The sequence below is a fragment of the Mobula birostris genome, chromosome 7 (genome assembly GCF_030028105.1).
Source record: "Mobula birostris isolate sMobBir1 chromosome 7, sMobBir1.hap1, whole genome shotgun sequence".
NCBI lineage: Eukaryota > Metazoa > Chordata > Chondrichthyes > Myliobatiformes > Myliobatidae > Mobula > Mobula birostris.
Genome location: NC_092376.1, coordinates 173,264,706 through 173,278,404, shown reverse-complemented (window position 1 = coordinate 173,278,404; position 13,699 = coordinate 173,264,706). Strand labels below are relative to the sequence as shown.

The following is a 13,699-nucleotide window of genomic DNA, read 5'->3' as shown; positions in this document are numbered from 1 at the left end:
AGTATACCCCTTTGGAAACTGCCAGGGGGGTCGGGAGGTGACTCATCAGACCACAGCAGCAACAGTCAGGCTGGTGTCACCGTGGGGGGCTCTGAGACTCGACCGGGAAGGGTAAGGTCAGGCAGTGCTACAGATCAGAATCAGGTTTGTTATCACCGGCATGTGAAATTTGTTAACTCAGCAGCAGCAGTACAAAGCAATACATAACAATATTTGAAGCAAGAAGGCTATGAGAGGAACGGCTAAGGAATTTTGGAGAGAAGACATTTTACTACTCGGGATAAAGAGAGGCAAGACTGCGCAGGCGCGTGACGTTAGCCAGTAGAGCGGGAAAAGTTTTCAAAGAAGACCGCCATATCCAGTGGGCAGCAGAGTGAGAGGAAGCGGAGTGATAGGGCTTTGGCTCAATGGGCAGTAACGAGGCGAGGTAGGTTTGCCTGTGTTAATTGCGGAAAGGAAGTATGTATGTGAGGCCGGTTTTCTGTGCTTGGTGTCAGATGTGGGAGGTCCTGGAATCTCCCAGCCTCCCGGACGGCCATATCTGCACCCAGTGTGTCAAGCTGCAGCTCCTAAGGGACCGCGTTAGGGAACTGGAAATGCAGCTCGATGACCTTTGTTTGGTCAGGGAGAGTGAGGAGGTGATAGAGAGGAGTTACAGGCAGGTGGTCACACCAGGGCCACGGGAGGCAGAAAAGTGGGTCACAGTCGGGAGCGGGAAGGGGAAGAGTCAGGTACTAGAGAGTACCCCTGTGGCTGTACCCCTTGACAATAAGTATTCCTGTTTGAGTACTGTTGGGGGGGGGGGAACAGCCTACCTGGGGGAAGCGACAGTGGCCGTGCCTCTGGCACAGAGTCTGGCCCTGTGGCTCAGAAGGGTGGGGAAAAGAAGAGGAAGGCAGTAGTGATAGGGGACTCTATAGTTAGGGGGTCAGACAGGCGATTCTGTGGACGCAGGAAAGAAGTTTGGATGGCAGTTTGCCTCCAAGGTGGGTCCTGGATGTTTCAGATCGTGTCCAAGATATCCTGCAGTGGGAGGGAGAACAGCCAGAGGTCGTGGTACATATTGGTACCAATGACATAGGTAGGAAAAGGGAGGAGGTCCTGAAAAAAGACTACAAGAAGTTAGGAAGGAAGTTGAGAAGCAGGTCCGCAAAGGTAGTAATCTCAGGATTACTGCCTGTGCCACGCGACAGTGAGTATAGGAACAGAATGAGGTGGAGGATGAATGCGTGGCTGAGGGATTGGAGCAGGAGGCAGGGATACAGTTTCTGGATCATTGGGACCTCTTTTGAGGCAGGTGTGACCTGTACAAAAAGGATGGGTTGCACTTGAATCCCAGGGGAACCAATATCCTGGTGGGGAGGTTTGCTAAGGCTACTGGGGAGAGTTTAAACGAGAATTGTTTGGGGGTGGGAACCGAACTGAAGAGACTGGGGAAGAGGCGGTTGGCTCACAAATAGAGAAAACTTGGAAACAGTGAGGGAGGATAGGCAGGTGATAGAGAAGGGACGTGCTCAGACCGACGGTTTGAGATGTGTCTATTTTAATGCAAGGAATATTATGAATAAAGTGGATGAGCTTAGAGCGTGGATCAGTACTTGGAGCTATGATGTGGTGGCCACTATAGAGACTTGGATGGCTCAGGGACAGGAATGGTTACTTAGAGAGCCAGGCTTTAGATGTTTCAGAAAGGACAGAGAAGGAGGCAAAAGAGGTGGGGGTGTGGCACTGTTGATCAGAGATAGTGTCACAGCTGCAGAAAAGGTGGACGTCATGGAGGGGTTGGAAGATGGAGATTAGGAACGGGAAGGGGTCAATAACTCTACTGGGTGTTTTTTATAGGCTGCCCAATAGTAACAGGGATATCGAGGAGCAGATAGGGAAACAGATCCTGGAAAGGTGTAATAATAACAGATTTGTCGTGATGGGAGATTTTAATTTCCCAAATATCAATTGCTATCTCCCTAGAGCGAGGGGTTTAGATGGGGTTGGGTTTGTTAGGTGTGTTCAGGAAGGTTTCTTGACACAATATGTAGATAAGCCTACAAGAGGAGAGGCTGCACTTGATTTGGGAAATGAACCTGGTCAGGTGTCAGATCTCTCAGTAAGAAAGCATTTTGGAGATAGTGATCATAATTTTATCTCCTTTACAATAGCCTTGGAGAGAGATAAGAACAGACAAGTTAGAAAAGCATTTAACTGGAGTAAGGGGAATTATGAGGCTATCAGGCAGGACACTGGAAGCTTAAATTGGGAACAGATGTCATCAGGGAAAGGTATGGAAGAAATGTGGCAAATATTCAGGGGATATTTGTGTGGAGTTCTGCATAGGTACGTTCCAATGAGACAGGGAAGTTATAGTAGGGTACAGGAACCGTGGTGTACAAAGGCTGTAATAAATCTAGTCAAGAAGAAAAGAAAAGCTTACAAAAGGTTCAGAGAGCTAGGTAATGTTAGAGATCTAGAAGATTATAAGGCTAACAGGAAGGAGCTTAAGAAGGAAATTTGGAGAGCCAGAAGGGGCCATGAGAAGGTCTTGGCGGGCAGGATTAAGGAAAACCCCAAGGCATTCTACAAGTATGTGAAATGCAAGAGGATAGACGTGAAAGAATAGGACCTATCAAGTGTGACAGTGGGAAAGTATGTATGGAACTGGAGGAAATAGCAGAGGTACTTAATGAATACTTTACTTCAGTATTCACTATGGAAAAGGATCTTGGTGATTGTAGTGATGACTTGCAGCAGACTGAAAAGCTTGAGCATGTAGATATTAAGAAAGAGGTTGTGCTGGAGTTTTTGGAAAGCATCAAGTTGGATAAGTCACCAGGACCAGATGAGATGTACCCCAGGCTACTGTGGGAGGTGAGGGAGGAGATTGTTGCACCTCTGGCAACGATATTTGCATCATCAATGGGGACGGGAGAGGTTCCAGAGGATTGGAGGGTTGCGAATGTTGTTTCCTTATTCAAGAAAGGGAGTAGAGACAGCCCACAAAATTATAGACCAGTGAGTCTTACTTCAGTGGTTGGTAAGTTGATGTAAAAGATTGTGAGAAGCAGGATTTATGAACATTTGGAGAGGTTTAATATGATTAGGAATATTCAGCATGGCTTTGTCAAGGGCAGGTCGCGCCTTACGAGCCTGATTGAGTTTTTTGAGGATGTGACTAAACACATTGATGAAGAAAGAGCAGTAGATGTAGTGTAAATGGATTTCAGCAAGGCATTTGATAAGGTACCCCTTGCAAGGCTTATTGAGAAAGTAGGGAGGCATGGGATCCAAGGAGACATTGCTTTATGGATCCAAAATTGGCTTGCCCACAGAAGGCAAAAAGTGGTTGTAGACGGGTCATATTCTGCATGGAGGTCGGTGACCAGTGGTGTGGCTCAGGGATCTGTTCTGGGACCTCTTCTCGTTGTGATTTTTATAAATGACCTGGATGAGGAAGTGGAGGGATGGGTTAGTAAGTTTGCTGATGACACAAAGGTTGGAGGTGCTGTGGACAGTGTGGAGAGCTGTCAGAGGTTACAGCGGGACCTTGATAGGATGCAAAACTGGGCTGAGAAGTGGCAGATGGAGTTCAACCCAGATAAGTGTGAAGTGGCTCATTTTGGTAGGTCAAATATGATGACAGAATATAGTATTAATGGTAAGATTCTTGGCGTGTGGAGGATCAGAGGGATCTTAGGGTCCAAGTCCATAGGACGCCCAAAGGAGCTATGCAGGTTGACTCTGTGGTTAAGAAGGAATACGGTGTATTGGCCTTCATCAATCGTGGAATTGAATTTAGAAGCTGAGAGGTAATGTTGCAGCTATATAGGTCAGACCCCACTTGGAGTACTGTGCTCAGTTCTGGTCGCCTCACTATAGGAAGGATGTGGAAACCATAGAAAGGGTGCAGAGGAAATTTACAAGGATGTTGCCTGGATTGGGGAGCATGCCTTATGAAAACAGGTTGAGTGAACTCGACCTTTTCTCTTTGGAGCAACGGAGGTTGGAGAGGTGACCTGATGGAGGTGTGTAAGATGATGAGAGGCATTGATTGTGTGGATAGTCAGAGGCTTTTTCCCAGGGCTGAAATGTCTGCCACAAGAGGGCACAGGTTTAAGGTGCTTGAGAGTAGGTACAGAGGAGATGTCAGGGGTAAGTTTTTTACACAGAGAGTGGTGAGTGCGTGGAATGGGCTGCTGGCAACGGTGGTGGAGGCGGATACGATAGGGTCTTTTAAGAGACTTGTGGGTAGGTACATGGAGCTTAGGAAAATAGAGGGCAATAGGTAAGCCTAGTAACTTCTAAGGCAGGGACATGTTCGGCACAACTTTGTGGGCTGAAGGGCCTGTATTGTGCTGTAGGTTTTCTATGTTTCTATGTAATAATAGAGAAAGAAAACAAATAAATCAGTAAATCAATTATAGTAAGTCTATACATAAAAATAGTTAAATTAAAAATAGTGCAACAACGCAAATAATATACATTAAAAAAAGTGTGGTATGGGTTCATTGTCCATTCAGGAATCGGATGGCAGAGGGGAAGAAGCTGTTCCTGAATCACTGAGTGTGCACCTTTGGGGTTCTGTACCTCTTTCCTGAGAAGAGGGCATGTCCTGAGTGATGGGTGGGGGGGCGGTGGTGGTCCTTCACAATGAAAGTCACCCTTCTGAGACATTGCTCCTTGAAGATGTCTCGGATACTATGGGGACGAGTACCCATGATGGAGCTGACTAATTTTACAACTTTCTGCAGCTTCTTTTGATCCTGTGTCAGAATGCTCTCCATGATATATCTACAGAAGTTTTTTAGTGTTTTAGGTGACAAGCCAAATCTCTTCAAACTCCTAACTAAATATAGCTGCTGTCTTGCCTTCATTATAGCTGCATCAATACTTTAGTCCAGGTTAGAGCCTTAGATCTTGACACTCAGGAACTTGAAATTGCTCATCTCTCCACTTCTGATCCCTCTATCAGGACTAGTTCTTGTTCCCTCATCTTACTCTCCCTGGTCCACAATCAGCTCTTACGTTTTACTGATGTTGAGTGCCAGGTTGCTGCTGAGACACCACTCCACTAGTTGGTATATCTCGTTCCTGTATGCCCTGTCGTCACCACCTGAGATCCTATCTGAGTTACAGGGGTCTTAGTAACTGGGGGACAGAAAGGAGACTCTGGGATGGTGTGTTGCCTCTCTTGTGCTAGGGTCCATGATGTATTGAAGTGACTGCAGGATTTTCTCGAGGGGGGAGGGGGTCAGCCAGAGGTCGTGGTGCATATTGGCACCAATGACATTGGCAGAAAAGGGGAAGAGGTTCTACGAGGTGAGTCTATAGAGCTGAGGAAGAGTCTGAAGAGAACAACCTCCAAGGTAGTAATCTGCAGACTTACTCCCACTGCCACGGGCTCGTGCAGGTAGGGATGGGTGATAGCGTGGATGAATGAGTGGCTGAGGAGATGGTGCAGGGACCAGAGTTTCAAGTTCGTGGATCATTGGAACCTTTTCTGGCGAAGGGGTGACCTGTACAAGAGGGACAGATTGCACGTGAATTGGATGGGAACCAATATCTTGGTTTGGAGTGAGACATCCCGGGAGAGTTTAAACTAGTTTTGCAGGGTCTGGGAACAGGAGCATCAGATCAGTAAGGGGAGGATTGGACCAGAAGGTAGATGTCAGGGAAGGTATTGAAAATCAAAATAACAGGTATGATGGCCGTACTGGACCTGGTGTTGGGTAATGAGCTCGGCCAGGTGACTGACCTTTCAGTGGGTGAACAGTGACCACAACTCCTCAACTTTCAGGATGGCTATAGATAAGGATAGGTATGGTCCTCGTGGGAGAACTTTAAATTGGAGTAGGGCAAAACATCAGTGGGACAAAGGGACTTAGGAATCCTTGTGCAAGACTCCCAGATGGTAATTTACAAGGCGAGTCTATGATAAAGAAGGCAAATGCAATGATAGAATTTATTCTAAGGGAATAGAATATAAAAGCAAGGAGATAATGCCGACCCTTTATAAGACACTAGTCAGGCCACACTTGGAGTATTGTCAACAGTTTTGGGCCCCATATCTCAGAAAGGATGTGTTGTCATTGGAGAGAGTCCAGAGGAGGTTCATGAGGATGATTCTGGGAATGAAGGGGTTAACAAATGAGGAGTGTTTAGGTGAGGGTTAGGGTCTCATTGAAACCTACCGAATGTTGAAAGGAGTAGATAAGGTGGATATGGAGAGGATGTTTCCTATGGTGGGGGTATCCAGAACTAGAGGGCACAGCCTCGTAATTGAGGACAAACCTTTTAGAACAGAGGAACGGAGCAATTTCTTTAGCCCGAGAGTGGTGAATCTGTGGAATGCTCTGCCACAGACTGTGGTGAAGGCCAAGTCTGTGGGTATGCTTAAGGTGGAAGTTGATTGTTTCCTGACTGGTCAGGGCATCAAAGGATATGGTGAGAAGGCAGGTGTATGGGCTTGAGTGGGATCCGGGATCAGCCATGATGGAACGGCGGAGCCAACGTGATGGGCTGAATGGCCTAATTCTGCTCCTTCGTCTTATGGTCTTTTGGTCTAAATTGTGAGGGCATTGGCAGGAGCTAAGGAGAGTTAATTGGGAGGGTGTTTTAAGACCAATTGCAGAGTACAGCAAAGGCATGTTCCTGTGGGAAGGTAGAATGGGGATGGAAAGATAAGAGAATCTTGGATGTCCAAAAAGTTGATGAAAAAGGAAAAACTTCAGAAGTCAGGATCAAACAGAGCACGTGAGGAGTATACAGAAGACAGAAAAGAACTAAAGAAGGAAGTTAGGAAAGCCAGGAGGATCAGACAGGATTTATACAACAATGCCAAACACAAGACAATATACGAAGGACACTTCACGTTATGGATCATATACAAAAAAATAAAATTGAAGCAATAGTGATAAGCCTGGACGCTGAAAAGGCATTTGATTCGGTTAATTGGAACTTTCTTTACAGAGTTTGACATAGATTTGGTTTCCATGACACAATTATTAAAACTATACAGGCACTATATGACAACCCTACCGCTAGGATTAAAATCAATGGATATTTATCAAATATTTTTACCATAGAAAGAGGCACGAGACAGGGTTGTGCATGCTACTCTTCGCATTATATCTGGAACCATTAGCTCAAAACATCAGACAAAATGAAGATATCAGGGGAATTACTATTAAAGGGACAGAGCATAAATTGGCCTGTTACGCGGATGACACTTTAATCTATTGAGGGCAGCCAACATACTCTTTACAATCCTTTGAACAATATGGTCAATTATCAGGATACAAGATCAACATAGATAAAACTTAATTACTTTCATATAATTATAGCCCACCAAGAGAAGTTGAAAGTAGATATTCCTGGGCATGGCAAACAGAGTCTGTCAAATGTTTGGGCATCATTATGCCAAAAGATTTGGCAAAATTATCAGAATGCAATTATCAGCCTATATACAAACCCCATTTCCAGAAAAGTTGGGATATTTTCCAAAATGCAATAAAAACAAAAATCTGTGATATATTAATTCACGTGAACATTTATTTAACTGACAAAAGTACAAAGAAAAGATTTTCAATAGTTTTACTGACCAACTTAATTGTATTTTGTAAACATACACAAATTTAGAATTTGATGGCTGCAACACACTCAACAAAAGTTGGGACAGAGGCATGTTTACCATTGTGTTACATCACCTTTCCTTTTAATAACACTTTTTAATCGTTTTGGAACTGAGGATACTAATTGTAGTAGATTTGCAATTGGAAATTTTGTCCATTCTTGCTGGATATAAGACTTCAGTTGCTCAACAGTCCGTGGTCTCCATTGTCTGATTCTCCTCTTCATGATGCGCCATACATTTTCAATAGGAGATAGATCTGGACTGGCAGCAGGCCAGTCAAGCACACGCACTCTGTGTCTACAAAGCCACGCTGTTGTAGCCCATGCAGAATGTGGTCTGGCATTGTCCTGCTGAAATAAGTGTGGACATCCCGGGAAGAGATGTTGCCTTGATGGCAACATATGTCTCTCTAAAATCCTAATATACGCCTCAGAGTCAATGGTACCTTCACATACATGCAACTCACCCATGCCGTGGGCACTGATGCACCCCCATACCATCACAGATGCTGGCTTTTGCACCTTTGGCTGATAACAATCTGGATGGTCGTTTTCATCTTTGGCACGGAGAACTCGATGCCCGTTTTTTCCGAAAACTAGCTGAAATGTGGACTCATCTGACCACAGCACACAGTTCCACAGTCTTTCGGTCCATCTGAGATGAGCTCGGGCCCAGAGAACTCGCCGGCGTTTCTGCATAGAGTTGATGTATGGCTTCCTCCTTGCGTAATACAGTTTCAAGTTGCATTTCTGGATGCAGCGACGGACTGTGTTGAGTGACAATGGTTTTCCGAAGTACTCCCGAGCCCAGTTGGCTATAATTGTCACAGTAGCATGACAGTTTCTTAGGCAGTGCCGCCTGAGGGCTCGAAGATCACGCACATTCAACAGTGGTTTCCGACCTTGCCCTTTACGCACTGAGATGTCTCTGAATTCTCCAAATCTTTTCACAATATTATGTACTATAGATGTTGAAAGACCTAAATTCTCTGCAATCTTGCATTGAGAAATGTTCCTTTTGAACTGACTAACAATTCTCTCACGAATTTTGGCACAAAGGGGTGAGCCACGACCCATCCTTGCTTGCAAAGACTGAGCCTTTGATGGATGCTACTTTTATACCCAGTCATGATACCTCACCTGCTACCAATCAGCCTGCTTAATGTGGAGTCTTCCAAACCGGTGTTACTTGAATATTCTGTGCACTTTTCAATCTTATTTTAACTCTGTCCCAACTTTTGTTGAGTGTGTTGCAGCCATCAAATTCTAAGTTCGCGTATGTTTACAAAATACAATTAAGTTGGTCAGTAAAACCATTGAAAATCTTTTCTTTGTACTTTTGTCAAAGATGAAGCCACACTCAGGTTGGAGGAACAACACCTTATATTCCATCTGGGTAGCCTCCAACCTGATGGCATGAACATTGACGTCTTTAACTTCCGCTAATGCCCCACCTCCCCCTCGTATCCCATCCGTTATTTATTTATATACACACGTTCTTTCTCTCACTCTCCTTTTTCTCCCTCTGTCCCTCTGAATATACCTCTTGCCCATCCTTTGGGTCCCCCCCCCCCGTCTTTCTTCCCAGACCTCCTGTCCCATGATCCTCTCGTATCCCCTTTTGCCATTCACTTGTCCAGCTCTTGGCTCCATCCCTCCCCTCCTGTCTTCTCCTATCATTTCGGATCTCCCCCTCCCACTTTCAAATCTCTTACTCACTCTTCCTTCAGTTAGTCCTGACGAAGGATCTCGGCCTGAAACGTCGACTGCACCTCTTCCTAGAGATGCTGCCTGGCCTGCTGCGTTCACCAGCAACTTTGATGTGTGTTACTCCCTACTTGTACATAGTTTTCTCCTTTTGCTTGTTCTTTCTTTCCTCTAAGTGTATACCTCAGATAAATAGTATGTGGAGATTTGTGGCATATATGACTATATGATATATATGTAGAATATCTGAAATACATCTTATGGAAATATTTGTTTGATGATGAACTTCAATAAAAAAATAAATTACAAAAAAAAAGGAAAGCAAGGAGGGGACATGGAAAGTCCTTGGCAAGTAGAATAAAGGTGAATCCCAAAACATTCTATACATACATCAAGAGGAAAAGGACAACTAAAGAGAAGGTGGGACCACTCAGGGATAAAGGGGAAAACATTTGCTTGGATGCAGAGAATATGAATGATGTACTTAACTGAGAACTTTACTTCAGTATTTACCAAGGAAAAGGATGTCGAGGACCAGGAGATCAGTACTGAGTGTATAAATACTCCAGGGCGTTTAGAGGTCAAGGAGGAGGAAGTGTTGGGCCTCCTAATGAATATTAAGGTGGATACGTCCTCAGGGCCTGATGGGATTTACCCCAATTTATTGACGGAGGCAAGAGACGAGATTGCTGGGCCCTAGACCTGGAGGACTAGCGAGTGGCTAACATTGTACCTCTATTTAAGCAGGAAACAAGAGGAAATCCTGGGAACTAGAGCCTGGTGAGTCTCACATTAGATGTAGGGAGACTGCTGGAGAAAATTCTTCGGGATAGGATGTATGTGCATTTGGAAACCCATGGCCTAATTAGGGAGAGTCAGCGTGGCTTGATGCACGTCAGGTCATGCCTTACCAACAGATATTTTCTGACAAGATGACGAGAGAGAGATTGATGAGGGTAGGGCAGTGGATGTTATGTGGCGCGTGGCCAAGTGGTTAGGGCGTTGGGCTCACAATATGAAGGTCGTGGGTTTGAGTCTTAACCACACACTGCTCCAGTCCACCCAGCTGAAAATGGGTACCAGCAAAATGCTGGGGGTTAACCTTGCGATAGACTGGCGTACTATCCGGGACGTACCCTCAGTCGCTTCATGCCACAGAAACCGGCATAAGCACTGGCCTGATGGGCCACAAAGGCTCGGGACAGACTTTAACTTCTAAGGGCAGTGGATGTTGGCTACGTGGATTTCAGTAAGGCATTTGACAAAGTCCCTCATGGGAGGCTAATCCAGAAGATTAAGATGCGCAGGATCTGTAGCGAATTGGCTGTTTGAATTCAGAACCGGCTTACACATAGAAAACAGAGGGTCGTTGTTGAAGAGACTTATTCCAGCTGGGTGTCTCTAATGAGTGGAGTTCCACAGAGATCTACGCTGGGATCTCTGCTGTTCGTGATATATGCACATAACTGACTTGGATGAAAATGTAGATGGTGGGTTAGTAAATTTGCAGATGATACCAAGATTGGAGTTGTACGTAGTGAGAAGACTGGCAAAGAATATGGCGTGACATAGATCAGTTGCAGATGTGGGCAGGGAAATGGCAGGTAAATCTTAACCCAGATAAATGTGAGGTGTTACAGCTTGGTAGGGCAAAATGCAAGGAGTTAGTACACTGTTAAGGACAAGACCCTTAACAGTGTTGTTGAAAGTGGCTCCACTGGTTGATAAGGCAGATGTAGTTTAACCCAGATAAATGTGAGGTGTTGCTCCTCAAAAGGACAAAAGCAAGGAGACAGTACACCGTTAAGGACAAGACCCCTAACAGTGTTGTTGAACAGAGAGATCTTGGGATCCTAGTTCATAGCTCCTTGAAAGTGGCTACACAGGTCGATAAGGTGGTTAAGAAGCTTATGGAATGCTTGCTTTATTAGTCAAAACATTGAGTTCGAAGGTCAAGAGGTTGCAACTTTATAAAACTCCAGTTAGGTCACATCTGGCGTATTGTGTACAGTTCTGGTCACCCACTATCAGAAGGGTGTCAGGCCTTGGAGAGGGTGCAGAAAAGGTTTACAAAGATGGTTTAGAGGGCATGTGCTATAATGAGAGACTGGATAAACTTGGGCTATTTTCTCTGGAGCACCAGAGGCTGAGGGGAGATCTGAGAGAGGTTTGCAGGATTATGAGAGGCAGATCGAGTGGACAGAGCACCTGTTTGCCAGGGTTGAAATGTCTAATACCAGAGGGCATGCATTGAACGTGACAGGGGGTAATTTCAAAGGAGATGTGAGTTTTTTTTACAGAGATTGGTGGGTGTCTGGAATGTACTGCCTGGGTGGTGGTAAAGGCAGATACATTAGAGACTCATAAGAGACAATTTGATAGGCACATGAAAGCATTCTTCTAGGGTGCATCACAACCTGGTATGGAAGTTGTCCTGATCAAGACTGGAAGAAGCTGCAGAAGATCGTGAACACGGCGCAGCTCATCACACAAACCAATCTTCCGTCCTTGAACTCACTTTACACCGCACGCTGTCGGAGCAGTGCTGCCAGGATAATCAAGGACACGACCCACCCAGCCAACAGACTTTACGTCCCTCTTCCCTCCGGGAGAAGGTTCAGGAGCTTGAAGACTCGTATGGCCAGATTTGGGAACAGCTTCTTTCCAACTGTGATAAGACTGCTGAACGGATCCTGACCCGGATCTGGGCCGTACCCTCCAAATATCCGGACCTGCCTCTCGGTTTTTTTGCACTACCTTACTTCTCGTTTTTCTATTTATGATTTATAATTTAAATTTTTAATATTTACTAATTTTAACTATTTAAAAAATTTTTAATATTTATTATTTGTAATCCAGGGAGTGTGAAGCGCAGATTCAAATATCGCTGTGATGATTGTACGTTCTAGTACTAATTTGGCGACAATAAAGTATAAAGTATGTGAGGAAAATGGAGGGATAAGGACATTGTGTAGGTGGGAGGGATTAGTATTTAGGTGTTTTTGCTTTGCTTTTTAGCTGGTTCAGCACAACATTGTGGGCTGAATGGCCTGTTTCTGTGCTGTACTCTTCTAGGTTTAAGATGTTATAAAGTTGTGTGGTGAAAGCCACATGACCATGGAAGCCACAGGCCTGAAGAACCTTCCAGCAATCGAGTGGCCCAGGACACAGGACTCTGGTGATCTGCTGTCAGCCGCCTGTGCCCAGTAGGGGTGACGGGCCTAACTGCGTAACAAAGCCGAGAGCCAGGCGGAAGGTGGGTGGTTGCCAGAGTGGGGTTGGGACGGGGACCATGTTCCCATTAACGCCGGGTTACCTGTGCTCCTCTACAGTGGTCATGGTTGTTGTGTGATCGGTGTAGTTGCTGTTGCTCGGGTAGATCCAGTGATAGTCCAGCATCTCGGGGTATGACTCAACCATCACGCTCAGCTGCAAGTTGGCCCCGAAGTCTACGTACAGCTCGGTCTTCTGCTCCGTGAATACTTGGAGGTAAGGCTCTTCTGCAGAGACATGACATGACAAGGCAAGGATAAAGATTAGCTCTATTTGTCACATTCTTTAAGGTTGTCATAGCCAGTGTGGTAATGGGGACAAACTCCCACTACCTATTAAATTCTCCCAATGGCATGCAACTCGAACAGACTCTGACAACCAAGCCCAGCTCCTGACCTTCACGTGTGGCTTGGCTTCTAAGCCCGGTAGAACCGTTTCTATCGACAGGAGAAGGGGCAAAGGTGGGTTACTGGTGCCTTAAAACCAGTCACTTTGGACACATGGGGCTCATCAGCTTATCTAGGAGAAGGAAAACTCTGATCTCAAACCTCCGCTGCCTTGCGGTTATACCCACTCATGGGGAAGGCTTCAGGAGTAAACCCTGAGGAAAATCCAGAGCTGGAGTCCCTAAGGCAGTCAGTCCTGGGTTGAGTTCAATTCCTGTGACATCAAACTTTATCGGTCTTGGATTCATCAGCTGTGTGGAGATGGGGAGGGAGCCTGTTGCCCGGGCAACAGCTTTCTCATCCTATCGTTCTAATTTGCATACTGCCCAACCAATGGATGGTCTCTTGCTGAACATCAAAACATCGAAACATACAGTGAAATGTATTATGTGCGTCAACAACAACACAGTCTGTGGTTGTGCTGGGGGCAGCCCGTAAGTGTCACCACGCTTCCGGCGCCAACATAACACGCCCACAACCCACTTAACCCTAACCCGTACATGCTTGGAAGGTGGAGGAAACTGTGAGCTTTCCCTGGCTATCCCAGTTTCCTCCCACACTCCAGACATACCAGCGAAGTTCATTGTTCATTGTCCCATGATTAGCTTCCAGTTAATTGGGGGTTGTTGGGTGGAGTGACTTGAGGGACC

The 13,699-nt window shown here is 45.5% G+C and overlaps 1 protein-coding gene across 1 annotated transcript in view; it reads right to left on the bottom strand.

The window, feature by feature from the left end:
• Positions 1–13,699, bottom strand: part of LOC140200900 (macrophage colony-stimulating factor 1 receptor-like) — a 109,257-nt gene that overhangs the window by 51,564 nt on the left and 43,994 nt on the right. Inside the window, exon 4 of the mRNA XM_072264547.1 lies at positions 12,647–12,830. Coding sequence (XP_072120648.1) covers positions 12,647–12,830 — 184 coding nt within the window. The remainder of the gene's footprint in view (positions 1–12,646; positions 12,831–13,699) is intronic.